This window comes from Rosa chinensis, chromosome 6, assembly GCF_002994745.2.
Source record: "Rosa chinensis cultivar Old Blush chromosome 6, RchiOBHm-V2, whole genome shotgun sequence".
NCBI lineage: Eukaryota > Viridiplantae > Streptophyta > Magnoliopsida > Rosales > Rosaceae > Rosa > Rosa chinensis.
In genome coordinates, this window is record NC_037093.1 from 44,295,813 (window position 1) to 44,322,038 (window position 26,226).

Sequence of the window (26,226 nt, forward strand, 5' to 3'; positions counted from 1 at the left end):
GAACATTTCTGTATTGGTTAATTTGATCAATAAAATTCAACTGTAGCCAATTTATCAGTTTTGACCATTAGTTTCACGTTTGTTTCAGAACAAGAAAGTATGTTCATTTCCTTATTTGATAAGTGCAACATTGGGAAAATGGTTCATCTACAATAGAAAAATAAGGAGGAAAATGGAGTCCTACTTCGACATGCATAGAGTTCATCTTCCATGATAGATAGATGAGAGAAGAAAAATTTAATCTACAAAATTTTGTTGTCACTTAATATTGACTTTGCCTCATAAATTAATACTAAAATGATAGAGGTATCTTTGAGTTCATACCCTCCTATCTAAAAATAACTATAAAACACAATATTACATGTGGCATTGAGTTTCATGAATAGTACAAGAGCTAGCATTATCTTTGGAGGAGTTTGGAGTCATAATTATGATACCGGCTTTTTATTGAGAATATCTTCAATATAAATACCGTGCCACGTAGGTAGTGAGACTGTCGATTAAACTCCAACACATGCTATGAAATTGCGGCCCCATGTCACCTACGTTTCAGGGAAATGCGGGATCTGTAGTGAGATTACTAATCTAATCTTCAAAATGAAGAAAATTGGAGTTGCTACTTGCTTGCCAAGCAATCAAACCAACCAGGTCTAAACTGAATCGAATCAATCCGTATACCAGTCGGTTCAGTACCCGATTCGAATCAAAACCCGCCCAACCCAATTAAAAGGTCCAAAACAAGACTGTCTACTGGGCCTAAAGCAAAATTTCTCATTTCTTCCTTGGAGAAGGCCCATTTCTCATGAAGAAGAACAGACGGCGAAGTCATGGGAACTTGACTAAAAGCGCCATTGGCCCCAGTCGGTAAACTCGATCGATTTCATATTCAAATCCAGAGATCGGAGCTTCCCCCTAAACCAAACAAACATGAAGAATTTCCTCTGCGATTTTCGCTTCCTCCTACTTCTCGCAGCTGCCGCCTTCATCTATATCCAGGTCCCTAATTCTCTCTTAATTTACTTCATTTTCAAATGCTTGAAACTTTGAAATGCCGCACCTCAAAAATGACCGAATCAATTTTTTTTTTTTTTTTTCTAGGTTCGGCTTTTCGCGACACAATCACAGTATGCTGATCGCCTCGCTGATGCGGTAAGTCTTTCTAATCACTCCTGCTTCGATTTTACTCTCTTAATTTGATGAGAAATAAGAATTGGCTACAGATATCAGTTTAATTTAGCTCATTCGTCATTTCTTAGCTGCAATTTTGAGAATGAGAGTTGGCATTACTTTCCAGGATCAAAATCACAGGATTTCGGCTTAGTTAATGGTGTGTTTGACCGAAAGTTGTCCTTAGGTTGATGCAGTCATCAGAAAGCAACTCTATATTTTCAATAAATTGATTTTTAGCGTTTGTTTACTTTGTTAATGTTACTTTGAGATATACATGTTGGGTCACATTTGCTCTGGATGAACTTATATGCTTAATTCAATCTGCTGGCTTCACGAAAGCATTGCCGTTCTAGTCACCACTGCCACTCCCTTCCTTGATTTTTAACTTGTTGATGGAGTGGAAGGTTCCTGGTCTTTTGTTTTTTGTTTGTTTGCTTTTTCGCTTTTTGGATAACTAATTGTATCTTCTTTTTTCCTAAAGAAACCTCATTTATGTGACAGATAGAGTCAGAGAACCAGTGTACATCTCAGTTGAGATCACTAATTGATCAAATAAGCTTGCAACAAGGGCAAATTGAAACCATGAAAGGTATTATGTATTTCTACCACATGGGGATTTTTATATGTTCATTTCAAACATACTTTTCTATTAGGAGTGTTCATTCACAAAAAAGAAAAGGTGCTCAAGGAACCTATCTTCACTCCTGCACTAAATGAGTTTGTTTAAAAATTTATCAAACTTTGTTGGCAATATTTTGACAAGTTTCGCCATTTATAATGTCTGCATTTTCTTGTGAGATCTAGTCTTGACTGTATTTTACTGTCATATTTAAAAAGTTTAAACATGGTTATTGGAGGTGAAGTGGGTTGGTCCAAGGAACTGTGTTATTTGTTGCTTGAATATTTTGAAGGATTTACACCCCATTGGAAGGTTACTGTTGTTTCTTGATATGTGATGGTGGCTTCTCACAGATTCTTTGGTTGGAAATATATAAGAAAAGAGGTTTTTACTCAGTGGCTTAAAAGCAAACAATGAGATGCCTAGCCACTTATTGACTTCTTTATCTATAAACTTCTGACACTAGACTCAATTGTAGAACAAAAGGAACAGCTAGAGCAAGAGTGTGGACAACTGAAGGCCCTTGTTCAAGAACTTGAAAGTGAGTCCCTTAACTCCTTATCAGCATCCTTTTCTAATATGATATACAGAAAGTGCTTGCAGTTTTTATTTTGTACTCTTGGAATATCTCATATGCTTCCATGGAGTACACGTAGTCATATTTTTGGTCTTTGGTAATTTCAGGATAAGTAAAACCTTAATAAGTGGATATAGTTATGTGGTTTAAGTTGTATGTTTTTTTATAGGAAACAATAATTGATTAACAAGTGATATTTATATTGTGCATAAAAAGGTGATTTATTTATTTTTATATAAATGAATAGAACTTAGATACTGAATTGAAGGGGTATCACGAAGACTTATGTTTTTAGCTGGATCAAGGACAGGAAAAATTCATCTACCAAGAGACCCAGTGTTGCCATAAAATAGTTTTACATGATTAACTTTTATTTACAGTTTTAACATTTAAGTCTCTCCTCCTTCCACCAGGAGAGATGGTGAGTGGAAGTAATTTTGGAAAGTCTTTTGTTCGCTTGATTTTTGAAAACCACACCTCTTACTGGTTGTTTCCAAATGTACTTATGTGAGAAAAAAAATCTTCTACTGTTAGACATGCTTAATTATTGTCTCGGGATGGAATTACAACTTAATGGTAGTGTGCCTTGCTGTTTTGCTTTTACTCATACTGTAAGTTACCATAATGTTGTCCTCCATAAACATTTCGGTTACCGTTCTGATCCATAGTCAATTTATTCTGGGTTTAACTTTGTTACAGTTTGCTTGCTTTAATTAGTATTACTACATTCTGATTTTCCAAACACATATACCATCATCTACAATGTATTCTTGTGCTGTAGTGTTTTGGTACCTTACTTTATTGTCATTTTAGCATATTTAGCTGCTAGGTACACTCCACAGCACTCACTTTTCTTTGACTATATGTACCTAAGAACTTAGCATATTCCTTTTGTCAAATTTTCAGGGAAAGGTGTTGAACGGTTGATTAGCAAAGAACAGGTGGGGCTAGATGCGTTACTTTTCAGCTTTCTCTCTTAAAAATCGTGACTGGTAATTATGCTAACTGTTATTTTGGATGAACTTGTCAGGTGCCAGTGGCAGCAGTTGTAATTATGGCATGCAATCGTGCTGACTATCTGGAAAGGACCATTAAGTCAGTATTAAAGTAAGTTTATTGTTCTCGTATAAAAGAAAAAAAAAATTAAGTATTGTGTTTACAGTCTGTTCCCGTACATTCTTTTAATTTGTGCACCATTCAGCTGACCACTGGCCTAATTCAATTATTTAGATACCAGAATTCTGTTGCCACGAAGTTTCCTCTATTTGTCTCCCAGGTATCTATGTACTTTTTTGTGTAAAACATTATCATGATAGACACTTATCATTCTTTAGCTAGGAGGGAATCAATAGATAAACATAAAAGCTTTGTTTTTCTCAGGATGGATCTGATCCGGGTGTCAAAGATACGGCTTTGAGCTATGAACAGCTCACGTATATGCAGGTAAGTTGTACGCTTGTAATACAATGCGTGTCATTGGAAAACATTCTTGATATTTGAAACACACTGTGTTAACTCCAACTTGAATTTATCGCAGCATTTGGATTATAAACCAGTTCAACCTGAAAGACCAGGGGAATTGATTGCATACTACAAAATTGCAAGTAAGGATTCTTTAATTTGTCTATTTTACATCTATTAGCTTCATTTGCTACATCCCTGTTTGTTTAGATCATTACAAATGGGCACTGGATGGATTGTTCTACAAGCATAAGTTCAGCCGAGTAATCATACTCGAAGGTGAAAATGGTGTTCCTTGGACTGTCTTGCTAATTTTTCTTTCTGTCCTATTTTATAACAAAAGTTTAAATGTTCTAGCTGATATAAACCCATCATATTTGTGCTCAGATGATATGGAAATTGCTCCCGATTTTTTTGATTACTTTGAGGCTGCTGCCGATCTCCTTGATAAGGATAAGTATGTCTTTCAGATGAATTTAAAGTCTTATAGCTCAATTACTTATATATCTTAGATTGTTTGTCTAGAAGGCAGGAACTCTTAACTTTTATTTTTTCCTTGCACTTTATTGATATCCAATTGTGGTAGGTCTATCATGGCTGTTTCCTCATGGAATGACAATGGACAAAAGCAGTTTGTGCATGATCCAGGTGAGCTATCTTCAATCTTTTTGGTTTATCTTTCTCATATTGAATTCAAACTTAATGCAGCTTTTATTTTCAAACAGCTGGATCAATTTAATAATATCTCTGCCTGCCACCATCACCCCTTTTGTTGTGTTCTTACACTGGAAACTTTGTAGAATTTTATTTTATATATATATATATATATATATATATATATTATTATTATTTTTTACGTCTAGCTCCGATCAACTTATGATTTATCAATTAATTGAACATTGTGGCTATATGTTTACTATCTGCAACCTCGGTGTGCAATGTTATTCTATTTATGTTATTTACAATCAGCTTACCACCAAGCACAAGCATCACAGACAATGTCTGCAAATGCTTGGACACAAGAAATTAACTATCAGAGATTGAAACTATGAGAGCTATTATGTTCTCTAAATCTGTTATTTCATCCACTGTGCAGAAGCACTTTATAGATCTGATTTCTTTCCTGGACTTGGGTGGATGCTGACTAGATCTACATGGGATGAGCTATCACCGAAGTGGCCAAAGGCATATCCTTGTTATTGTAGTTAATTTTGTTTTGTTTATCTTTTCCCTGCCTTTCACATTTCTTCCAAAATGCTTTCTTTCACTATGGTTCACTTACTGGGATGACTGGTTGAGGTTACAAGATAATCACAAAGGTCGACAATTTCTTCGTCCAGAAGTGTGCAGAACATATAACTTTGGGGAACATGTATGCATTCTTACCTTTTCTTTCTCATTTTATCTTCTGACCTCAGGTTATAGTTAGTTTCTGTACAATTCAGTGAATAAGCGTATTTCTTTGGTAAATGTGAGTTTACGTGTATTGATTCTTCGTATTATATTTATCTATTCATATTATGTTAGTTATAATTTTATTAACCTAGTTAACTAAATTTGATTTTTACATTGATATGGAATTCTACTTTGATTTTACTTGATATCTATCAGTGATGCTAGTGAATCTGATCCTAAACTGGTTCTTTGTTCCTTGAAACTGCAAAAATTGTTAGAGGATTAACTTCTTAAACCAACTTCTGAGTTATAAACTTACAATTGAACTCCAACTTATTTGAGTAATAACAGTTTATTAAAATGGGAAAAAAAAAAATCCAACTTTTAAACTCCAATCAAATTAATCTGAGTAATATTATCAAGTAAACGGCAATGGAAGTTCAATTAAAAGGCTTCAGCATGTAGCGCTAGTAAGCTCTCTAAAATTTGTCATGTCTAAGTTCTCACATTTTTGTGCTTTTCTGCAGGGTTCTAGTCTGGGGCAGTTTTTCAAACAATATCTTGAGCCAATCAAGCTGAATGATGTCCCTGTAATTACCAATCTCTCTTCTGTATTATTTCATCTAGTCGAAGTTTGTCCTTTTGTCTATTCTACATTCTCATATTGAGTTTTCTTTTTCTTCATTTTCCTTCCCAAAGGTTGATTGGAAATCAATGGATTTGAGCTACCTGATGGAGGTGTGTATGCCTTAATTCATTTGGATGGAAAGCTGCTTTATTATATCTATAGTCACTATATATTTTCAATGTGTGTGTAGGACAAGTATATAAAGCATTTTGCTGAGATTGTGAGAAAGGCTAAACCTGTCCATGGAGCTGATCTTGTACTGAAGGCACGCAATATGGCTGGTGATGTTCGTATACAGTACAATGACCAGCGAGACTTTGAACGCATTGCACATGAGTTTGGAATTTTTGAAGAGTGGAAGGTCATTTCTGTTTTAAATCAAATGATTTTTCCTCAATTTTACAAGTAGCTGTAGAGATAATAATAAATCAAAGGCATGGTTTAAATCCAGATGTTAATTTCTTCATTCAGGATGGTATACCAAGGACAGCCTACAAAGGAGTAGTTGTTTTCCGACACCAAAACCCACAACGTATATTCCTTGTTGGTCCAGGTTCTCTGAAGCAGCTTGGAGTTGATGATTCTTGATGCAAATGTCTGTGAAAGGTTGTTGGCCCAAGTTCATATTTTGGATAGCATAAATAGCTTCTCTTAATTTCTGGTCATAGTTGGAAAGTTCTATCAATGAATAGTATCTGAGAGTCTCCTCTTCCTGTAATTAACAGATTTCACAAGGAGAAAATGTATTTTCGAAGGTTCAACATTGAGGTTTATGCAATACGTATGATCTCGAAGCACAAGGGCAACTCATACAAATAGATGATTGATATTAGGTAAACCTAGAAGAGGAGCTGAGTACATTTTTCGTGAGTTGAGTTTTGCAGCTGGCGATATCTACTGTAGTTTGAGTTCCTGAGGAACTTAATCGAGCTACCACGTCCAACCAGTAGTAGGCTTCACACACATGCCGTCTTCAAGGTGGTAGTCTTCCTTTGTGTACAATGCGTTCTGTTTGAAAGTTCTACAAACTTATGCCTACTTGTTGATCTTCACGAACAAGAAAGAAGATGCTCTGATTCTTGTTAGTTTTGGAGGATTGCATTGTAGTTTTGTTTCCTTCTGAAGAAGCATGTAACTCTAATTTTTGTATGATATCTTGATATATGATATAGATACACATCAAAAGCGTACAAAATATTAGAATGTGAAATGAACTTTCTTGTGATTGATCTTTCTTGGTTCTTCATTTTGGTCTAATAGATCGCCAGTTATATACGATAATACGAAAGGGAAAACTCTCCCAAACTGGGACTCATATGCCACTTGATTATTGGAATAAATTGTGTAAAACATGTTCCGTAACTTCATTTTCGTTCGAAGTTAGTCATTTTAGGGCTAAAATGGCTGGTCAAATTGTCAATTAGTGATTATTTGGAGCTAATTATGCGGTCGAGCCTAAACTACATGAATGGGAAAGAAATGAATTTGAATAAACTTTTAAACGTGTCGGGGTTGAAAATTTGAAATGAGATAGTTTTATTGCACTTTGTGTTGCTAAACTCAGAGAAAGTCGACAAGAAGCCTTGAATCTTGTTATCAGATATGAAGAAGCGTCCCTTGTCCTTGCCGGGGCCAGAAATATCGGAAGATTAACAGGTCCTCTTGCCGAAGCATTAGCTTTAAGAGAGTCTCATAAGTAAAAAATGCCGGTCTTCATCATATGTAAGTGGAAGGAGATTCCAAACTTATAATTGAAACAGTTATCCAGGACATTCTCAAGCTCAAAAATGCATTCTCTTCATATTCTTTTCACCATATCTTTCGAGAATCAAACTTCACGGCGGATGTATTGACAAATCATGGACACTTCCTTAGAGACAATCAAATTTGACAACATGGCCTTCCTCTATCTGTTCTATCAGTTTTAAATTTTGACTTGTTTGACACACGATGTCTTAGAAGATATTGTATTTAGTTTATTGTTGTAGTCTTTTCTTATAAAAAAAAACAAAAAATCAGAGAAAATTATTTATTGAAATCATTTTTCTTACTATTCTTATACTGGTTACTAAATGTGTCGTTATTTCTCACATGTCAAAACGAGGTCGTTGCACTTAAAACAATCCCCTTGGTTCGATAAACCTAAACCCCTATACCCTGTCTCTCTCTCCAGTTTCGTTCCCGCCGAGCAACCATGGCCTCCATTCTCTCGAAGAAGCAAAAGCAGAAGCAGAAAACCACCAAGCTTTCCGACCTCCGAGCCCTAGGCCACGACCTCCTCTCCTCCAGAACCCACATCAACAACCTCCCCAAGCTCCTCTCCTACGTCACCCCATCCTCGCCGCCTCAGTACGTCGTCGAATCCCTCCTCTCCATCCAGGCCTTCTTCACTCCCGTCTTGCCTGACCTCCCTTCCTCTTCTTCCAAGCCCAATCACTCCCAGGACGACGACCCCGAGTTCATATACCGCACCTGGCTCCGCTCCAAGTTCGACGAGCTCGTCGAGTCCCTCATCCAGCTCCTGCTTTCGCCGGAATGCGATGAAACTCTCAAGGTTCGTTTCGAATTTATAGAATTCAGGTAATTATAGCTGTGGATAGTCTTCTAATTTGAAATTAAATGCTATCAGGAGGTGGTGTTGGATACACTGATGGAGTTTGTCAAGTTGGGAAATGGAGGAAAGTTTCACTCTGCTATATTCCATAGGTTTCTTCGTAACATTGTAAGTTATGGTTTCCTCTAAAGGACTTCATCAGGCTTTTCCTTTTGTTGCTATTTGAAGTGATCTTTATTATGATGATTCTGTTGTTATCACTAGGTGTACTCTACAACGTCGCCGAATTTCTTGGTAGACTTGCTTGCATCAAAGTATTTCAAGTATATTGATGTCCGGTAAGGTCACGTTGTTGTTAGGACTCATAAAACTGAACTCAGATTGCTTTATTTTAGTTCTTTGTCAGGAATTGAAAATGTGATTCAGTGATGGTTTTGGTTTTTCGCTTCTCGTTATCAGATGAGCCTCTCGGTTCTTTTGGCCCTCAATATGTAAACTGTTTACACGTTGGTTCACATCTTCTTTATATTGGATTATGCAATAGTATTTCCGATAGAACAATGTAGGTGTACGTTTTTTCATGTCCTTGTGGTATTAGATAGTATTAATGTTCTGGTGATTCTTACTTGTTAATAACTCCATTTGAATTGAAACTTAAGGTTGTGCTCCGATAGACTTCTTTTATTTATTTGGATGATTTCCGAATTGTGACCGTTGTGTCTGTTTGCTGCAGTTATTTTACCTACATTAGCTTGGAAAAACTTGCAAGAACTCTAGATGCAAAAGGCCTTTCTGGTACTTTCTCCTGTGAATCTATGCAAAAGGCTTTTCTATTTACTTTTTCCTACTTATCCCTGGCTTATTGGTTTGTACCTACACTGTAGAGGATAGAAATCTGAATGCAGATGGTAACAACGGGAGTCATCCTAGTGAAAGGTTGGTGTGTTTCACATTGTTGTCATGTTTTAAAGAAAATTCTATTCTCTTATTCTGTTGGCTCTTTTTCCTTGTTAAGAGATATTTGAGCTTAATGCAGAACCATAGACTTCTGTAATTTTTTTTCTGGTCTCCATTTAATATAATAAAGTTCTTGAACAATACTACTTTAATTCTTTGTGCTAGATTCTGAATCTGCAGATTGTTCATGCCACTTTGTAGAACAATGGTTGATACCGTATACAAATCATGGTTTTCTACCTTCTTAGAATTAAAACTAGTAACACCGACTTTTTTCTTTGTATGCCTCCTTTAATTTTGGGATCTTCTTTCTCCAAGCCTATTGTCATTTGTGTTTTCTAATTATTTTATGTTGGAGGTCATGAATTATTGTTTAATTGGCAAAGGTGTTAGATTCCTTAATAAGTTGATGCCGCAACTTGTTAGCTTTAGAATTCTTAGATTTGTTTACTTTTCTTGCAGCATGGAGCAATTAATTCGCAATATTCATTACATTATGTCACATATCCCCGCTTTTGAAGGTTCAGTTGAAAAAACTGATTATGACATGTGGAGTGGATCAAGTAGGTGTTCCCTTCTCTAACAGTCAGTACTGAACTGTTCCTTTACTTTTATTGGTGATAATCATTTGATCAATTATAATTTTATGTTTGCTTATTTCATCTCTCATTGCCATTTTTGTTTGCAGGTGAATCTGAAGGGCATTCTGAGAGCCAGAAATCAAAAGATAAAAAGAAGACTGAGAAAGATAACGATAAGGTCAGTTATCAATATCTACTGACAAAGATGTGTCAATTCAGCTATTGAAATGGTTTCATCAGTTCATAATACATGACTAGATAGTCCTCTGTATTTTGCCTTATGAGTATGGTATCATATTCCTTTTGTTTTCACAATGCAGGCGTTGTCTGCAGCCAATATTGTCAAAAAGATGAAATTAAAATTTACTAAAGCATGGTTATCATTTCTAAGGTTACCACTTCCTCTTGATGTGTACAAGGAGGTAAGATAAACTCTTTTCCCTGTTGTGCCCTCTAAACATAAATGAATTGTTTACTTTACTGTCTTGATGGTTTGATTGGCTTGATGCTATCTCCATTCTGTTACTCTTCCTGTGGACTCTAGCCATAGCAGTGTTGGCTAAAGTTGTGTGCATAACATTTTTTATATCTCGTGTCATAGATAATAAAGCAAACATCTTTAAAAAGTGCCAATAGACAGAGAAGCCTCAAAATTGCATTTTAGAGGTTATTTTCATGTTGTTTTATGTTTGATCTAGACATTATTTTGTGTTTTGGTGCTTGCCTTTTCAATTGTTTTATTTTACATTGATGATAAATAGTTTTTGATTCTCATGCTTCATCATATTCTGACCTGGCTTCCTTTTGTGCTCAGGTTCTTGCCAGCCTTCATCAGGCAGTCATTCCTTATATATCTAACCCCGTTGTGTTATGGTATTGCTACATGCTAAAATGGTTTCATTTTTTTTTCGTCTTTTTTACTTTTTGATGAACCTAATTGTTTGCCTACATTTCATTCATTTTGATGACGTACAGTGACTTCTTAACTAGATCATATGACATTGGTGGTGTTATCAGCGTCATGGCTCTTATCAGTCTCTTCATCATTATGACAAAATATGGTTTAGAGTACCCCAACTTCTATGAGAAACTTTACGCATTGCTGATTCCTTCAATTTTTATGGCTAAACATCGATCAAAGTTTTTTCAGGTAATGTTAATCACTACTGCATCAACAATCACCTGAATCTAAAGTTATGTAATTCAAGGTGTATACATCTAATAAGTGTGTATATGCATGCACATGGCATGCTTAGTGATGTTTCCAGCAATCAAAATGGAAAGTGAATCTTAAAAATATTATATCAAGTACTGAGATATCTGTCATCTTAATTATTTAGAGTATTCTTATTTTCAATCAGACACGGTTATTTGGTAGCCTAGTTATATGATATATGTCATATATATTCTACACCAACTGCATCACTCCTCAATTCATAATTCTCACTTTCACGAAGAAAACTTATAGGGGGTTTGACAAATTAGTTGAGTTTTGAGTATTGATAAAGAAGGCTGAAGTTAGAATTGAAAGTGAATAGCCAGCTTAAGTGTTTGTGATAATCATTGATTATTTATGCTATTGACTTTTGCAGCTTCTTGATTCTTGCTTAAAGTCACCACTTCTTCCTGCATATTTGGCTGCTGCTTTTGCTAAGAAATTGAGTAGGCTGTCAATTTCAGTTCCTCCTTCTGGAGCCTTGGTTATTATTGCGTTGATCCATAATCTTCTACGGAGACACCCTTCAATCAACTGTTTGGTGAATCGGGTAACTGTAAAATCTTTATTTGGTCCTCTTTGAATGTATTCAGTTTCCTCTTGTTGTGAATGCAAGCAATCCAGCTGGGCTGAATGATAAGTAGTCTTGTCAACATATTCGTTAGTAGTCGTTATCTCTGAATTCCCTTTTTTATTTGTTTTTTATCTTCGCTGTAGAGAAAAATTGATGGGTTATGACAAGAATCCACAGAAATACTATGATTTCTGAAGAGAAATATTCACTAGACATGTTAATGGTGAAACAATTATATAGATATCGCAGTAGTAATTCTGTTTATCATTCACTATGGGGGAAGGCAAATTTTGGAACAGCTATGAACTTCACTATTTGACTGATCTACTTTTCACTTTCTTGGGTGTAATTTATTTCCTTGTGATTATAATACATTTATATATATTTGCCTCTTACTGTTAAACAGCAATTTTCTGAACTCATTTTGTGCAGCGAGGTGATGAAAAAACTGTGGAAGTTGATCCAGAAGCAGAGATAAGTACTCCTGAAGGTGCAGATGCCAATGGTACTGATGCAACAGATCAGTCGCTCAGAAAACCAGTTATTGATCCTTTTGATAATGAACAAAGTGATCCTAAGAAATCAAATGCCATGAGTAAGTTCCTGCCTCTTTCCCTCCTCTGATAATCTTATACTGCATGCCAAATCCTGATGTAACCCATGGATTGTTACTCGTCTCACATCTGATTTGACATCAACAAACACACATGCAATTGTACTGATAAAAGCCCTTTCATACAGGAAGTTCACTCTGGGAGATTGATACCCTCCGTCACCATTACTGCCCACATGTTGCAAGGTTCATGCTTCAGTCCTTATCTTGCATGATTTTTGTATTGCCATCATGCCCTTGATTTTTCTTGATATCATTGTTTCTTGGCTATTAGGTTTGTGGTGTCACTTGAGAATGATTTGACAGTCAGAGCGAAAACCACTGAAATTTCTGTTGGAGATTTCAGCTCGGGTTCATATGCGACAATATTTGGAGAAGAGGTATATATTGATTCTAAGAATTCATGCAGTAATGCAGTAGAATTTTATAGCATTGATGAAATTGACCTTTTAAAGAATAAATAGAGGGAGTTTTTAACACACCTTAAAAGTCAATCTACACAACTTTTTGACTTTTTTATTTTTTTTTATTTTCTTTCATGCTGTCTTTAATACATAAATTATTCATTATATTGAGAGGGTATTGTGGGCAATTCGATCAAATCGCAAGAATATAGGGCATCTTAGTAACAATATTATAGAAGTAATAGGATATGTGCTTGCAGCGCAAAATCATAAGTTGGTTTGATTTATGCCTTGTGCAATTAATTTGATGCTTTTGTACCAACTAGCTATTGATCTAGTGGTATTTCTAAACCACAACATTAGGTAAGGTCCGTAGTTCAAATCCCTCCTTCCTCACTCAAGATAAGGAAAACTGATCTTTATTAGGATTTACTGTGGCCTACTTATTGCTTTGGATCTCAGCAGAATAGCTCTGGTATATTTCCGCTGTGATTGTCAGTTCCACCCATGCATCAGTTCATCTGAACTTCAGGCTGCCTGTTTTCCTCTAGAGTATTGTAGGACAGTAACTGCACTCATTACTTCTGTCGTGCTGTTAACTTTTCCTACGGGTCCTAGCCTAGAAGAAAAAAGAATAGGGGCTTTACAGTAGGCAATGTGTAGTCCTTGATAACTTGATTTAGTAATTGCTTTGACTCTATTGCAGATGAGACGGCGGGTAAAGCAGGCTCCAATATCATTCTACAGAACAACTCCCACCTCTTTATTCACGGAGCCTGAGACCGATTTTCTTGGGTGGACATTCAAGTGTGATGACACCAAGAGAAAGAACGATAGCACTCATGAGAATGGGGACATGCATCAGGAAAGTGATCGTAATTCAGGAAAACGACAAAGAGTTGAGTGTTCCTAAGAATGATCGTAATTCGATAAAACGGCGAGACAAGTTGCATGTGAATTACATTTAGACGGTTCTTAGGTCTATATTGTTTTCTCATTTGTACACCGCCAGCAAATTTTGTTCACCAACGAGAGGCTGTTAGTCTATCCCTGATTCCCTGTACTTCACAGCACAATCAAGACCTTGAACTTCTATTAAAAGAGGTATTACAGTAGGCAAGTTTTTAAAATAGTTTTTCTGTTACATTGTTGATTTATAGTACGTTTTACCCAGAAAGAAATATGAATGTCAACTAACCATGTTTTTTAAATTTCTTCCTGCATAATACATTATATTGTATCCCAAAAAATGAGACGTCATATTACTTGGCAATTGTTTCTCAAAAAAAAAAAAAAAAAAAAAATTACTTGGCAACTGTTTTCAGAAAATCAGTAGTTTTTTCTCATCTATATAAATGAAATAACACTTCCTTGTACAACTCATCAGTTCATCGCCACAAATTTTCTGGTCGTCCAAAAATATGATATTACATGGGAAGGGAAGAGATGAAGATAAGACTGGTAATCTTATCCATTTCAAATTAAAAATAAAAATAGTACGGGAAAGTCTCAAGAGGACTAGTGCCCAAAATCCTTAAAGAACACATTCTGACAATGTTTGCACCCGACACGAAATATCAAAAACATTGATGACAACTTTGAGATCAAGTTTGAAAGCAACCCCGCATGGTTTGAAATATTGGTTTCTTATATAAAATTGATTCCCGACACGCTTGAAAAAAGAAACTGATTTATTTACTATTAAGAATTATTATGTACAACAAATTTCAATCAAGCCAGACAGATTAATTAGAACCCACTACAAGCAATGGTTGGCTGTTGATGGCATTATGAATGAAGAAATAAGTAAAAAGAGAGAAAAAGACTGATCCTTCAATAATCAATATCATCCACAAACATGATGTTTGAGCATCTAATCTGGTCATACATTACTATCTAGTACTTCCTGCACAAGATTCAGACCTTCTGCTGATATACTCCTCTTGAACTTGAACTTTGGGATCTCAATCTTAGGCGGTGGTTCTGGGGAGAAGCATACCACTACAACGGTCAAGTTATCACGTGTATCGCGCTTGAGAGCTTCCCTAACTAGCTCTCTGGAGCATCTTTCAGGATCATTGTGAAGCATCAATTCTTTCCTTGCAATTGTGACGGCACACTGGCTGCTCATCACATCCCATAGCCCATCACAGCCTATGATCAAGAACTCATCTTCCTCACTCAGAATTGTCTCCTCAAGCTCTGGTTCTGCACTCAAGGGACAAGAGGAACCTTTGGACCCTTTCATGTGCCAATCTCCAAGTGCTCGTGCCACTGACAATTGGCCGTTGAGGTATCCATCATACACCATGCCTCCCAGTTCTTCAATTCTTACTCTTTCTGAAGCACAATTTGGTTTATGGTCTTTGGAAAGTTCCACTGCCCTGCCTCTTCTTCCCAGAACAGCTCGACAATCTCCAGCATTGGCAACCAGCATGGTCCTAAACAAGAGATTATGTGTAAATCATTAGTCTCATCCATAAAAACGACAGTTAATAGACAGAGGGAGCTTTGTGGTCGAAAACCTACAGGAATCCTTCAGCACATTTTTTCTAACTGAAAAATCTATCTAGTGTACCTGGTCAATACTCAAGACCATAAAGCTATATTATAGCCGTATCCATTGCAAAACGGAAGGGTTCACACATGACCCCTTGCCTCACACCCCAAATTTCTATTACCATGTTTCAAGCCTCTACATGGATGCCAGAAAATTTAAGGGCATGAAAGCATTCCTGGATGACTTGGCAACAGTAAGAAGAGTGTGGAAAGAAGAGTGGTGGACAGGAAAGATGATGAAAGTTTACCCGTGGACTTGGCACAATACACTAGCCTATAACATAAAATGATCTCAACATAAATCAAATTTTCACAGTAACCATTCTCCAGCATGTAACTCCATAAGCTCCATAATATCTCTGGTACCACTTAATTCACTAATTGCTTCCAAGAAGAAATTAAAGAAGAAGTTTGACATGCAACCGGGGAGTGAGATAGAGCGTCATAGAGCGAAGACTAACATACAACCACTGTAGAGTAACTTAAAGGTCTTGATAATTGTTTACTCTGAGCTATTTGTGAAGACCAATACCAGATGATAAAAGACACAATAGATTGATAATAACTCTCACCTTCCAAAGATAAGGGCAGTAAGTGCAGTGGTACCAGAGGAACTATCAAGAGTACCATTATCAGCAAAAGCATGGTCAGCCTTTAAAAAAGCACTCTTAATAGCTTGCTTAGCACAAAAAGGGAAATGTGAATCCTCCACTATAAACCTCAAAATATTCTCTCTGATATAAGAAGCTGCATCTGTACCACCATGGCCATCAAAAACCTACAATAGATCAAAAATGTTAACAGACCATGATGTGTTCTAGTTGTGCACCGAAAAATTACTGTACCACAGATTTCATTAATCAACATTAAAATAGCAATTCTATACAACCAAAATGAACTGTACTGATTAAAAATTCAGTTACACACCCCATAGAAAGCTCCAGGAGAAGGAAAGTCTGCAGTAGATCCTAGATGTTCAAGAATATTGTCTATACAAATATGCTCATCCTCCATAAATTGTTTTGATCCAATCTCTGAACAGCTTCCAGACCGAAAAACAGGTACAAATGGTGAATTACTATCTGAGGAGGATTTTGAGCTAACAATTCCACTATCGAACTCCTACGTAAAGAGTGAAACGGCAGATCAAATTCCATTCAGATTTAATACCAATGAATGACAAATTCTAAGTACAGGCAAACTCACCACTTCAGTTGCAGGAGCCAACTGGGCAGAGCTGACACTGTTCCTAATAGCTGAAAGATGCCTAGGAGGTTTGCCGATGTTAGATTGCTTCATGTTCTCAAAAGTATTTGATTTCTCGTCCTTTGTAACAGTTACGTTCTTTCTGTAACTGCCATCTAACATGGAAAGTGAAGATGGGGTATCTGTCCCTGCAGCCATTTTCTTTCCAAAACATAATCCACTCCTTGATCGAAAATTCGATCCCAAGTATTCCCTCTCCAGCGCGCTCCTCTTTTTTAATTACAAAAAGGTGGTTCAAACTTCGAGAGCTTCAATTAAAGAGATCAGGAACAGACCCCAAACGGCACCACACAATAGTTTCAATACTAATCCTCCCTTTCTGTTGTTTCTTCGAACACTCTGTTGGGTACCTGAGTAGAAATAACCAGAAAAATTCTCAACTCACTTCTCCATTACTTTGTTGTGCTAAAAAGTAAGATCAAATATCCCAGTTAATCAACGGAGCCAAAAGCTACAACTATATAGTCTTAAATTCTATTAAACAAAAAAAACACAAACTCCCTAAAAAGCACATCCAGATCATTTTGACATTTCATAAGATCACCCACAAAACCCACAGACCAATTCAGCAAACCAAAGTCCACCACAACTCAAAACCCATAAAAATTATTCTAATTTTGTAACATCCAAAGCACATAGCTTTTCATTTCCAATCAAAAAAGCATAATTCCCAGATTCAAACCCCAAAAAAATTAAATCCAAATATAGAAACCACCAGAGACTAAGCAAATAAGTAAACCCAAAACAAAAAAAAAAACCCAAACCCACTGTGAAAAACACCCAACATGAATCACACACCCAATTAGAACAAGTCTTCAAGCACAAAGATTCAAGCTTTGCTTATGTAACAAACATAGAATTAAGAGCAAATAGTTGGTAAAACATGATGATGATGCTGAAATATACTTGCCGTACAGCTGTGGTAAGCTGAGATGAAAATCTTCAAAGATCCCTGAAAGAGAATTTGGAAAAGGAGAGGAAAAGAATTGCCCAAGTCTCCAAAGCTCTCAGACTCAAAAATGCTTTCTTTTTCATTTTATTATTTATTTATTTATTTATTTATTTTTATAATTGTGTTTCTGGTTTCAGGATTGATGTTGATTCGTTGAATAAAGGGGTTGATGGAAGAACAAAAATGGGGGAACTGGCACGTGGTTTTGGGAAACCTGCTATTGCAGGTGGATCCGGTGGGCTTGTTGAATACGGACTGCGGGGTGAACTGACACGTGGCGGGGAGGAGTAGATATCTGGGTTGTTTACCGGATAACGAGGGAGGTGGTAAAGTTCAGCAATTGCGGCTGGGTTGGCCTGCCACCGTTGGATTTGAACAGTTAACAATTAACGGCGAGATGGGGGCTGACGGTTATCACCAAACGTGGGAATCGGTAGTTGACGTTCGTTGACATTGCGAATTGTGTTTTCAAAGTTCTTTTCTTCTATCCAACCACCGAGAATGGAGGCTTGCAAAGAAAACAAGGGGAGACTCTACAACATCATCCACACTCACCGGCCACTTGATCATTTTCAAGTAGAATGTGGGGGAAGTTTACAAAATTACCTTGAGCCGGTCTGAACGTTACTCGCTCTAGTGTTTATGTTTCCAAAAACCGCACGTTGACTAAATGTCATGAATAGTCTAAATTCGAGATATTTTCTCAAATTTTCCTTGAAAGTATTTCCATCAATGAAATTTGCATACGCGTATTCTTTGTCCTTTAAATATTATTACTTTTAACAAATTGCATATAAGTTTTATTTTGTTATATAAGTGATTGGAGCTACTGTCCACACAAATAATTCAGTTTCATATATGATTTATCTGATTGTTTAGGATTTCTCAAATTGTACTTGAATTTATAATTTCTGCCAATCACTATAATTTATAATAAATGGACGAGATAAGCTAATTAGTAAATGTAGATGAGATATATTCTTATTTAGAACTTAAATTTCATGTTTCAATTCAAAGGCATTAATGAAAAGGGATGCTTTTTCCATTTGGATTTCCTATTGATTAGCCAAATGAGAGGGACTCATAACATGTTTTTTGTTTTTTTTGTTAGTGAGGTATGACCAAAACACCACCTTTGAAGCTGACAAAAACGGTCCCTGTACACATTTTCATTGATGTGATCAATTGTGTGCATGACATTGTTTAGCCTCCAACACATATTGTCAGCTTCTTTTCAGTAGGTAAAACATGGGTTTCAATTTCATGCTTATAATTTGATGCTCTCTGTCATAGGATTTGACATGAATGATCATCAGCTACAAATGCCACATTACCTAGATTTCTGAAGGCATAAGATTGCTGCCATTCTTTTCTGAAGCACTTTAGATGCTCAAAGTTATGCTACTTTCTCAGATTAATTCATACCAAAGTATGTTGATAAAATATTTTCCCAAGCGTTACATGATTGTAACTCTAACTTTCATCAGCACATGCATTTGCTACATAGAACGTGTAGGATTTTCGATTGCATACACCGCTGCAGCAGATGCTTCCGGTATAAGTCAATCAAACAAAGGCACCATTCTCTCTACATTCTATTATGGCTATGCCTGTTCACAGATTCCTGGAGGTTGGGCTGCTCAAAAGTTTGGAGGAAGGTCTGTTCTCCTCATCTCATTTGTTTCATGGTCCTTAACATATGCTTTTGTCCCTCTGGACCCTAAAAATGTTAAAACTATGGTTTTGGCTCGGTTGCTTGTTGGTGTGGCACAGGGGTTCATGTTCCCTTCCATCCACTCTGTTCTCGCTCAATGGGTTCCACAAAATGAGAGGTCCAGATCAGTTTCCCTCACAACTTCTGGGATGTACCTTGGTGCAGCTGCAGGTATGCTTGTGGTTCCAACCCTAGTGAAGTTGACAAGCCCCCAATTTGTGTTTTTGGGTGAAGCAACTTTAGGGACTATTTGGTCAGTGCTTTGGTTAAACTATGCTAGTGAACCACCAATTCAATTGTCTAAGCAAAATGGAGCATTTCCTAATTCTACTAGAAAAACCAAAATTCCATGGAAGAGTATTTTTAGAAGCTTACCTATTTGGGCTATTGTGGTGAACAATTTCACTTTCCACTATGCTTTGTATGTCATGATGAATTGGCTTCCAACATACTTTGAACAAGGCCTGAAGCTTAGTCTTCAAGAAATGGGGACTTACAAAATGGTGCCTTATTTCAACATGTTCATGTTCTCAAACATTGGTGGATTTGTAGCTGATTATTTAATCACAAAAAGGCTCATGTCTGTGACTAGAACTAGAAAGTTCTTGAACACTTTAGGGTTCATGGTTGCTTCTATTGCATTGATGGCACTGCCCAAATTCAGAACTTCAATTGGGGCTGTGATTTGTTCTTCATTTGCACTTGGGTTTTTGGCTTTAGGCAGAGCTGGGTTTGCAGTGAATCACATGGACATTGCTCCAAGGTATGCAGGAATTGTGATGGGTGTGTCTAACACAGCTGGTACATTAGCTGGGATAATTGGGGTTGATCTCACTGGGAAACTTTTAGAAGCTTCTAGATCTGCTCATGATTCGGATCTTTCGAGTCCAGAAAGCTGGACATCAGTTTTCATGATTCCTGGGGTGCTTTGCATTTTCAGCTCAATCTGGTTTTTGATCTTCTCAACTGGTGAGAGGATTTTTGACTGAGTTAGGCTTGTTATGGAACTTGGAAGCAGATAAATGAATTGAACAAGAAAAGGCCTGCATTCTTGTGATATGTAGATAAATGAACTGAACCTTTAGATCAAAGTTTTAGCATTGAGTGAATTTTGAAGGTTTTTTTTAATATTCAGCCTGATTAACTTGAAGCTCATTTTAGAGCATAATGAGTTGGAGCCTCTGCAAAACTTTAAGTATTCTTATCCAAATCAAGCATAGTTTCAGATGCCATAAAGTAAATCCTGTCAGAAATCAACCATTTGGTTTATTGTATCATATTCCTATCATGAAAGAACTTGCAAATTAAGACTAAAGAAAATTGTGGATGCTCACAAAATTGATTGATAGCACATATGTATGCACAAATGAAATGATCCATATATAAGAAACAAAAATATGGGCCACTGAGTTTGGGCTATGGCTTTACTATCACTACCTGTTTTTCACCCTCTCATGATATAAAAGGAAAAAGAAAAAGAAGGTCAAAAGCAATCGAAGGAATAAAGAATTCAGCCATGCACTTGTTCTGAAGATTGACTAATACAGAAGATGAGAAAACACAGTACCCCTCCACCAAGACCATGTGGAAACCCATTAGCCCAAGTTGCTTTCATTCTTTGGCTTGAAGCATTCTCATAGCATTTTAATACCCTCAACTCCAATGGGATTCTTCTTTTCTTGTGAGTTTTGGCACTATAGCTTTACTTTAGTGACTTTTCACCTTTGTTCTTGCCTGATTTGTCCAATCGATTCTGTTTCCACTAGATCTTAATTAATGAAATGTATTCAGAATGTGGTGGTTGTTTGACCCAGAGTTACCAGCTCCACCTCTTGTTCCTTTCTTCTATCCCCTCTGAAATCACCTGAACTTCTGTTTTTTTCACCTTTTTTTGTGCTGAGCTTGGTGGTCACTCCACATTTATTTTGCTTTAGTGAGACAGATTTGTGCTTTTGGTTTGTTTTACTGTCTTCACTTTGGGTTTCAAGTAGCATAGTCCTTTAACTTTGACAACCTATTGCATTTGGTTCAGTTTGTTTAAGCTTCTAATTGGTATTTCTTCTTCTCCTGGAAAACTTCATCAGCACCAATAATTATTTATGGTGTATGAAATTAGGAAGTGCTAGCTGTTTCTTTCCCAATTCAAAATGCTACCGTTTGAGTTCTAAGTTGCTTGTAGATAAAACTACCACAGAAGCTATATTTAGTATTTGAAATTTATTGTTCCATTTGTTCGTACTGTTCAAATATAAGAAAGTTAGCAAGGTTCTCAGCGTAATATCACAATGAATCTAGTTTGCCTCTTGGCAATCCTTATTATCTGTATTGGAAGATCCACAGAAGGAGCATCAAGACCTGCTGTTGTGAACATTGGAGCTGTGTTTGCAGTAAGCACCATTAATGGAGGAGTCTCAAAGATTGCCATTAAGGCTGCCGAGGAGGATGTGAATGCCGATCCAAGCATTCTTAGTGGAACTAAATTTTCTGTATCTATGCATGATTCGAACTACAGTGGATTTCTCAGCATCATCGGAGGTATACAATTTTGCTTATGCATGCCTACTTTTTTCCTTGGAACAATTGTGTTTGACCATAAATATATAGTTGTAGTTTACACTTTTTAAATTTTTTTTTTTAATCACAGCACTAAATTACATGGAGTCTGATACCGTGGCTATAATTGGTCCTCAAACTTCTGTAATGGCTCATATAGTCTCACATCTTGCAAATGAACTACACGTGCCGTTACTGTCATTCACTGCACTAGATCCCACCCTATCAAGCCTGCAGTACCCTTACTTTCTTCAAACTGCACCAAATGATCAATTCCAGATGAATGCTATTGGAGACATGGTTAGTTATTTCGGTTGGAAAGAGGTGGTTGCACTTTTCACTGATGATGATCAGAGCCGAAATGGTGTTACTGCATTAGGTGATAAGCTTGCACAAAAAATGCACAAGATTTCTTACAAGGCAGTACTTCCACCTGATCCAACAGCAACTCGAGACCAAGTTAAGACTGAGCTGGCAAAGATTCAGATAATGGAGTCTCGAGTAATTGTTCTACACACATTCTCGAGAACCGGCCTCTTGGTTTTTGATGTTGCAAAGGAACTTGGGATGATGGAGAGTGGATATGTTTGGATAGCTACTGCTTGGTTGTCCACAGTTTTGGATTCAACTTCCCCACTTCCTCAGAAGACTAAAGACTCCATCGAAGGAGCTCTCACTCTTCGTCCGCACACACCGGATTCAAAAAGGAAAAGAGCTTTCATTTCAAGGTGGAAGAAGTTGAGTAATGGCACTAGAGGGTTGAACCCTTATGCTCTATATGCCTATGACACTGTTTGGATTATTGCTCATGCTGTCAATTTGCTTTTGGATCAGGGAGGTACCATTTCTTTTTCCAATCATGCTAGCATACCTGGTTATAGGAGAGGGATTATGAACCTTTCTGCATTAAGCATTTTTAATGGTGGCAAGCAGTTGCTGGAAAACATATTGCAAACCAACACGACCGGTCTCACTGGTCCACTGGCTTTTCATTCAGACAGGTCCCTAGTGAATCCTTCCTATGATATCATTAACATAATTGAAAATGGATATCAACAGATTGGATACTGGTCTAACAATTCAGGGCTATCTGTTGTGCCCCCTGAGACAGCACCCAACCGGTCTACTTCAAACCAACATTTAGCTGCTGTTGTATGGCCCGGAGGGACAACAAATAAGCCCCGAGGGTGGGTTTTTCCAAACAATGGGAAGCAGTTAATAATTGGAGTACCAGATAGAGTAAGCTATCGCGACTTTGTGTCACAACAAAATGGTACAGATATAGCTAAAGGATACTGCATTGACATTTTCCTTGCAGCCATAAAGTTGCTTCCCTATGCAGTTCCACATAGGTTTGAGCTGTTTGGTGATGGCCACAAGAACCCAAGCTACTACGAGCTTGTTAGCAATATCCCTTCAGGTGTAAGTAAAACAAACTGCTTACTTTGTTACAGCAATATACAAAGGATAAAAAATTATGATTAATTTTTCATTTCTTCTGTAGAAGTTTGATGCTGCTGTTGGTGACATTGCAATAGTTGCAAACAGAACAAAGATTGTGGACTTCACTCAGCCATTTATAGAGTCAGGGCTAGTAGTGGTGGCACCAGTTAGGGGTTCAGATGCAAGAGCTTGGGCATTCTTGAAGCCATTTTCTCCATTGATGTGGGGTGTCACAGCAGCTTTCTTCCTAATTGTTGGATCAGTCCTGTGGGTTCTTGAACATAGATTAAATGATGATTTCCGGGGCCCTCCTAGGAAACAGATTGGCACAATTTTATGGTAAGTAGTACTTCTGTACATTGACCATTCCAATACAGACTCTGCATATATACTAATCTGTAGATTCTATGATTCATCTGCCTTCCTTCTTTTATTTTTCAGGTTTAGCTTCTCTACTATGTTTTTTTCTCATAGTAAGTCTTCTAATCTGGCATTGAATGTTGTGCTCCAACGTACAAAGAAATTCGTGTTGAAATTTTTTTTGATCTTACAGGAGAAAATACTGTGAGCTTTCTAGGGCGAATGGTGCTAATCATCTGGCTTTTTATAATTCTGATAATCAACTCGAGCTACACAGCTAGCCTGACATCAATGCTCACAGTACAACAATTATCATCACCCATCACTGGAATCGATACCTTGATATCTAGCTTCGAGCCTATAGGATTCCAAGTAGGGTCTTTTGCTGAAAACTATTTGATCGAGGAACTCAACATCCCAAAATCTAGACTGGTTCCTCTTGGTTCACCAGAAGAATATGCAAATGCCCTCAAGGAAAGAACTGTTGCTGCTGTGGTTGATGAAAGGCCTTATATAGAACTCTTCCTCTCAGATAACTGCATGTTCTCAATCAGAGGGCCAGAATTCACCAAAAGTGGCTGGGGATTTGTGAGTACTTCAACACAATTGTTTTACGTCTTCCTATGCAAATACTTCACTCTTAATTTTCCAAACTTTAGTTTGCTGAATGGTTTATCAACTTGAACTTAATTTTCTGCTTTGATGATTATCTAAATCATATTCTAGTACAGTAGATATGAAAGTATGAAACATACATGTACTTAATAAACTTGCTACACAAGCTAATTAATTGGAATACTTTCTATTGCTAAAGAATCTAACATGTTATGTTGCCGGACTTCAATTGCACTTTGATTGATCTGATAGAATCCTGTTAAAAGTATCTGGCAAGAAAGCAATATCGACTTTTTAATTACCTGTCTCTAATTTTGTAGGCATTTCCAAGAGACTCTCCTTTAGCCATAGATATGTCAACTGCCATTCTCACTCTATCAGAGAACGGTGAGCTTCAGCAAATTCATGACAAATGGCTATCAAAGAAGGCTTGTGCTTCACAAACCTCTGACCTCGAATCCGACCAGCTTCAACTACAAAGCTTCTGGGGAGTATTCCTAATAGTTGGCACTGCATGTTTCATTGCTCTAGTCATTCACTTTTCGTTGGCTTTTAGACAGTACCTCCGGCGTTCCCCTGAAGATGATCATCATTCTGATCTAGAGCCGCCTGGCCATGGCAGCACAAGTTCTGGTACTACTGCAACACCCCGCCTCACGTTCTTGTCATTCATTGACGAAAAGAAGGATCAATCAAAAGATAACAAGTCAAAAAGAAAACGTGAGGAAATCATGCGAAAGTCATCTAATTGGCATGAAAAGGAAGATGTATAAAGTAATGTTTGTACATCCAAGAGAGTACAAGTGAACAAGTCTGAGATATTGCATACTTCTGATAATGATATTGGTTAACTCGTTAAATCTTACAATTTGCTTCTTCTTCTTCTTTTCGATGTGATCAATGTGTTGTTGAGATTTCTATAATAAGAAGTGAAACATTTATATCATGGTACACACCTCTTTGCAGATCATCATATTTATCTATCACTAAATTTGTTCATCCAAGTACCTGATTTGAATAAGAATAATTAATTAATCTAAGTAATAGTTGTACAGAAGGCCAAACTATTCAAATTCTGAGTTTTAAGTGTTCTGCAGTGTACTAAATTGAGGCTGAGCATGCACAATAACCACATTTAATGTCTCACTTTAAAAAAAAAAAAAACTAGTTTTTGTTGTGACGTTTGAACACAATTAATCTAAATCTTGATGGCAATCTGATTTTCTATTAAGTTAAAGACTCAATTAAATGTGTCCAGATCGACAGACCATAGGAATAGTCTCAAATCGATCAAGCACTATAAATGCATGACAATGATAAGAAACTTGATATACAACACCTCATCCACTCTCCCTTAAACAGTCATGGGATTGCTTGCAAGATATGTTTTAATGCTAATCTTGCTCGCACTGTTCTTGACTGTGTGTGATACTAATACAGAAGTGCATGTTAACTTCACCAATGATTTAACTGGAAATGTGAGTCTGGCGATTCATTGTAAAACATGGATCCGCGACCTTGGTGGTCAGGAGATCGCCCATGCATGGAGCTTAGTTCGAATTTAATTTTGAACAGAACTTGTTTACTAAAAAAAATGGAGTGCGATGTGCATTGGGATCAGGAGGCAATATATAGCTCACAGCTTTGTTGCATACGAACACAACAGAGACAAAACCAGGTGCAGTTCGGGAGTTTGTTCGTAGAGTATAAGGCGGGGATGCAGCATGTATCTATAACAACCAAGGAAGGGCTTTTGATTGCTATGTTTGGCCAGTATAGTAGTTACTCTCTATATGCACCTCATCTTCAATAATAAATCCAAAGAACTTCATTGTTCTTTGTGTCCATGAATTGGATTCTGCTCAATTATTTCGTTTCAATGCATGCATTAATAATACTACATGATCTGTTGCTAATTATTTTCAGGAGCATGGCAAGTGCGTGTGTATGTAGCACTCCCCCTATTTTATTACATTAATTACAGACATTTTAATAATTTTTCGGATAACTTTTGT

The 26,226-nt window shown here is 36.9% G+C and overlaps 5 protein-coding genes across 10 annotated transcripts; 4 read left to right on the forward strand and 1 right to left on the reverse strand.

Annotated features, from left to right (window-relative positions):
• Window positions 1-793: 793 nt before the first annotated feature.
• On the forward strand, window positions 794-7,084 carry LOC112174416 (alpha-1,3-mannosyl-glycoprotein 2-beta-N-acetylglucosaminyltransferase). 2 transcript variants are annotated; one of them, XM_024312189.2, is made up of 19 exons: window positions 794-996; window positions 1,099-1,149; window positions 1,672-1,759; window positions 2,268-2,330; window positions 3,273-3,307; window positions 3,397-3,473; window positions 3,597-3,642; window positions 3,747-3,809; window positions 3,904-3,970; window positions 4,038-4,106; window positions 4,215-4,284; window positions 4,414-4,475; window positions 4,924-5,014; window positions 5,106-5,199; window positions 5,750-5,812; window positions 5,922-5,960; window positions 6,041-6,211; window positions 6,322-6,456; window positions 6,576-7,084. In XM_024312189.2, the coding sequence occupies exons 1-18, from the start codon at window positions 928-930 to the stop codon at window positions 6,436-6,438; spliced, it is 1,335 nt and encodes a 444-aa protein (XP_024167957.1). In that variant the 5' UTR covers window positions 794-927; the 3' UTR covers window positions 6,439-6,456; window positions 6,576-7,084. The 2 variants fall into 2 exon arrangements, with proteins under 2 accessions (XP_024167957.1, XP_024167956.1); XM_024312188.2 differs by having other exon boundaries at window positions 6,322-6,445.
• Window positions 7,085-7,982: 898 nt separating this feature from the next.
• On the forward strand, window positions 7,983-13,953 carry LOC112169748 (protein NUCLEOLAR COMPLEX ASSOCIATED 4). Its single transcript, XM_024306799.2, has 15 exons — window positions 7,983-8,404; window positions 8,480-8,572; window positions 8,669-8,742; window positions 9,138-9,199; window positions 9,289-9,340; window positions 9,824-9,924; window positions 10,050-10,120; window positions 10,263-10,364; window positions 10,757-10,815; window positions 10,918-11,092; window positions 11,535-11,708; window positions 12,165-12,327; window positions 12,474-12,531; window positions 12,620-12,725; window positions 13,456-13,953. Exons 1-15 carry the CDS (start codon window positions 8,045-8,047, stop codon window positions 13,660-13,662), a joined length of 1,857 nt encoding a protein of 618 aa, XP_024162567.1. The 5' UTR covers window positions 7,983-8,044; the 3' UTR covers window positions 13,663-13,953.
• Window positions 13,954-14,552: 599 nt separating this feature from the next.
• On the reverse strand, window positions 14,553-17,648 carry LOC112169749 (probable protein phosphatase 2C 27). Of its 3 annotated transcripts, none has more exons than XM_024306801.2 (5): window positions 17,490-17,648; window positions 16,515-16,924; window positions 16,236-16,430; window positions 15,881-16,086; window positions 14,553-15,190 (listed from the first exon to the last, which is right to left on the reverse strand). In XM_024306801.2, the coding sequence occupies exons 2-5, from the start codon at window positions 16,710-16,712 to the stop codon at window positions 14,632-14,634; spliced, it is 1,158 nt and encodes a 385-aa protein (XP_024162569.1). In that variant the 5' UTR covers window positions 16,713-16,924; window positions 17,490-17,648; the 3' UTR covers window positions 14,553-14,631. The 3 variants fall into 3 exon arrangements, with proteins under 3 accessions (XP_024162569.1, XP_024162568.1, XP_040364102.1); XM_024306800.2 differs by having other exon boundaries at window positions 17,481-17,648; XM_040508168.1 differs by having other exon boundaries at window positions 17,373-17,648.
• Window positions 17,649-18,622: 974 nt separating this feature from the next.
• Window positions 18,623-20,514, forward strand: LOC112174881 (probable anion transporter 5). Of its 2 annotated transcripts, XM_040509614.1 has the most exons (2): window positions 18,623-19,184; window positions 19,300-20,514. In XM_040509614.1, the coding sequence occupies exons 1-2, from the start codon at window positions 19,017-19,019 to the stop codon at window positions 20,227-20,229; spliced, it is 1,098 nt and encodes a 365-aa protein (XP_040365548.1). In that variant the 5' UTR covers window positions 18,623-19,016; the 3' UTR covers window positions 20,230-20,514. The 2 variants fall into 2 exon arrangements, with proteins under 2 accessions (XP_040365548.1, XP_024168478.1); XM_024312710.2 differs by having other exon boundaries at window positions 18,624-20,514.
• A 303-nt stretch (window positions 20,515-20,817) lies between these two features.
• LOC112169712 (glutamate receptor 3.2) lies at window positions 20,818-25,154 on the forward strand. 2 transcript variants are annotated; one of them, XM_040507950.1, is made up of 6 exons: window positions 20,818-21,775; window positions 21,885-23,215; window positions 23,301-23,575; window positions 23,678-23,709; window positions 23,790-24,184; window positions 24,532-25,154. In XM_040507950.1, exons 1-6 carry the CDS (start codon window positions 21,526-21,528, stop codon window positions 24,982-24,984), a joined length of 2,736 nt encoding a protein of 911 aa, XP_040363884.1. In that variant the 5' UTR covers window positions 20,818-21,525; the 3' UTR covers window positions 24,985-25,154. The 2 variants fall into 2 exon arrangements, with proteins under 2 accessions (XP_040363884.1, XP_024162525.1); XM_024306757.2 differs by having other exon boundaries at window positions 20,819-21,775; window positions 23,298-23,575.
• The last annotated feature ends 1,072 nt before the right edge of the window (window positions 25,155-26,226 follow it).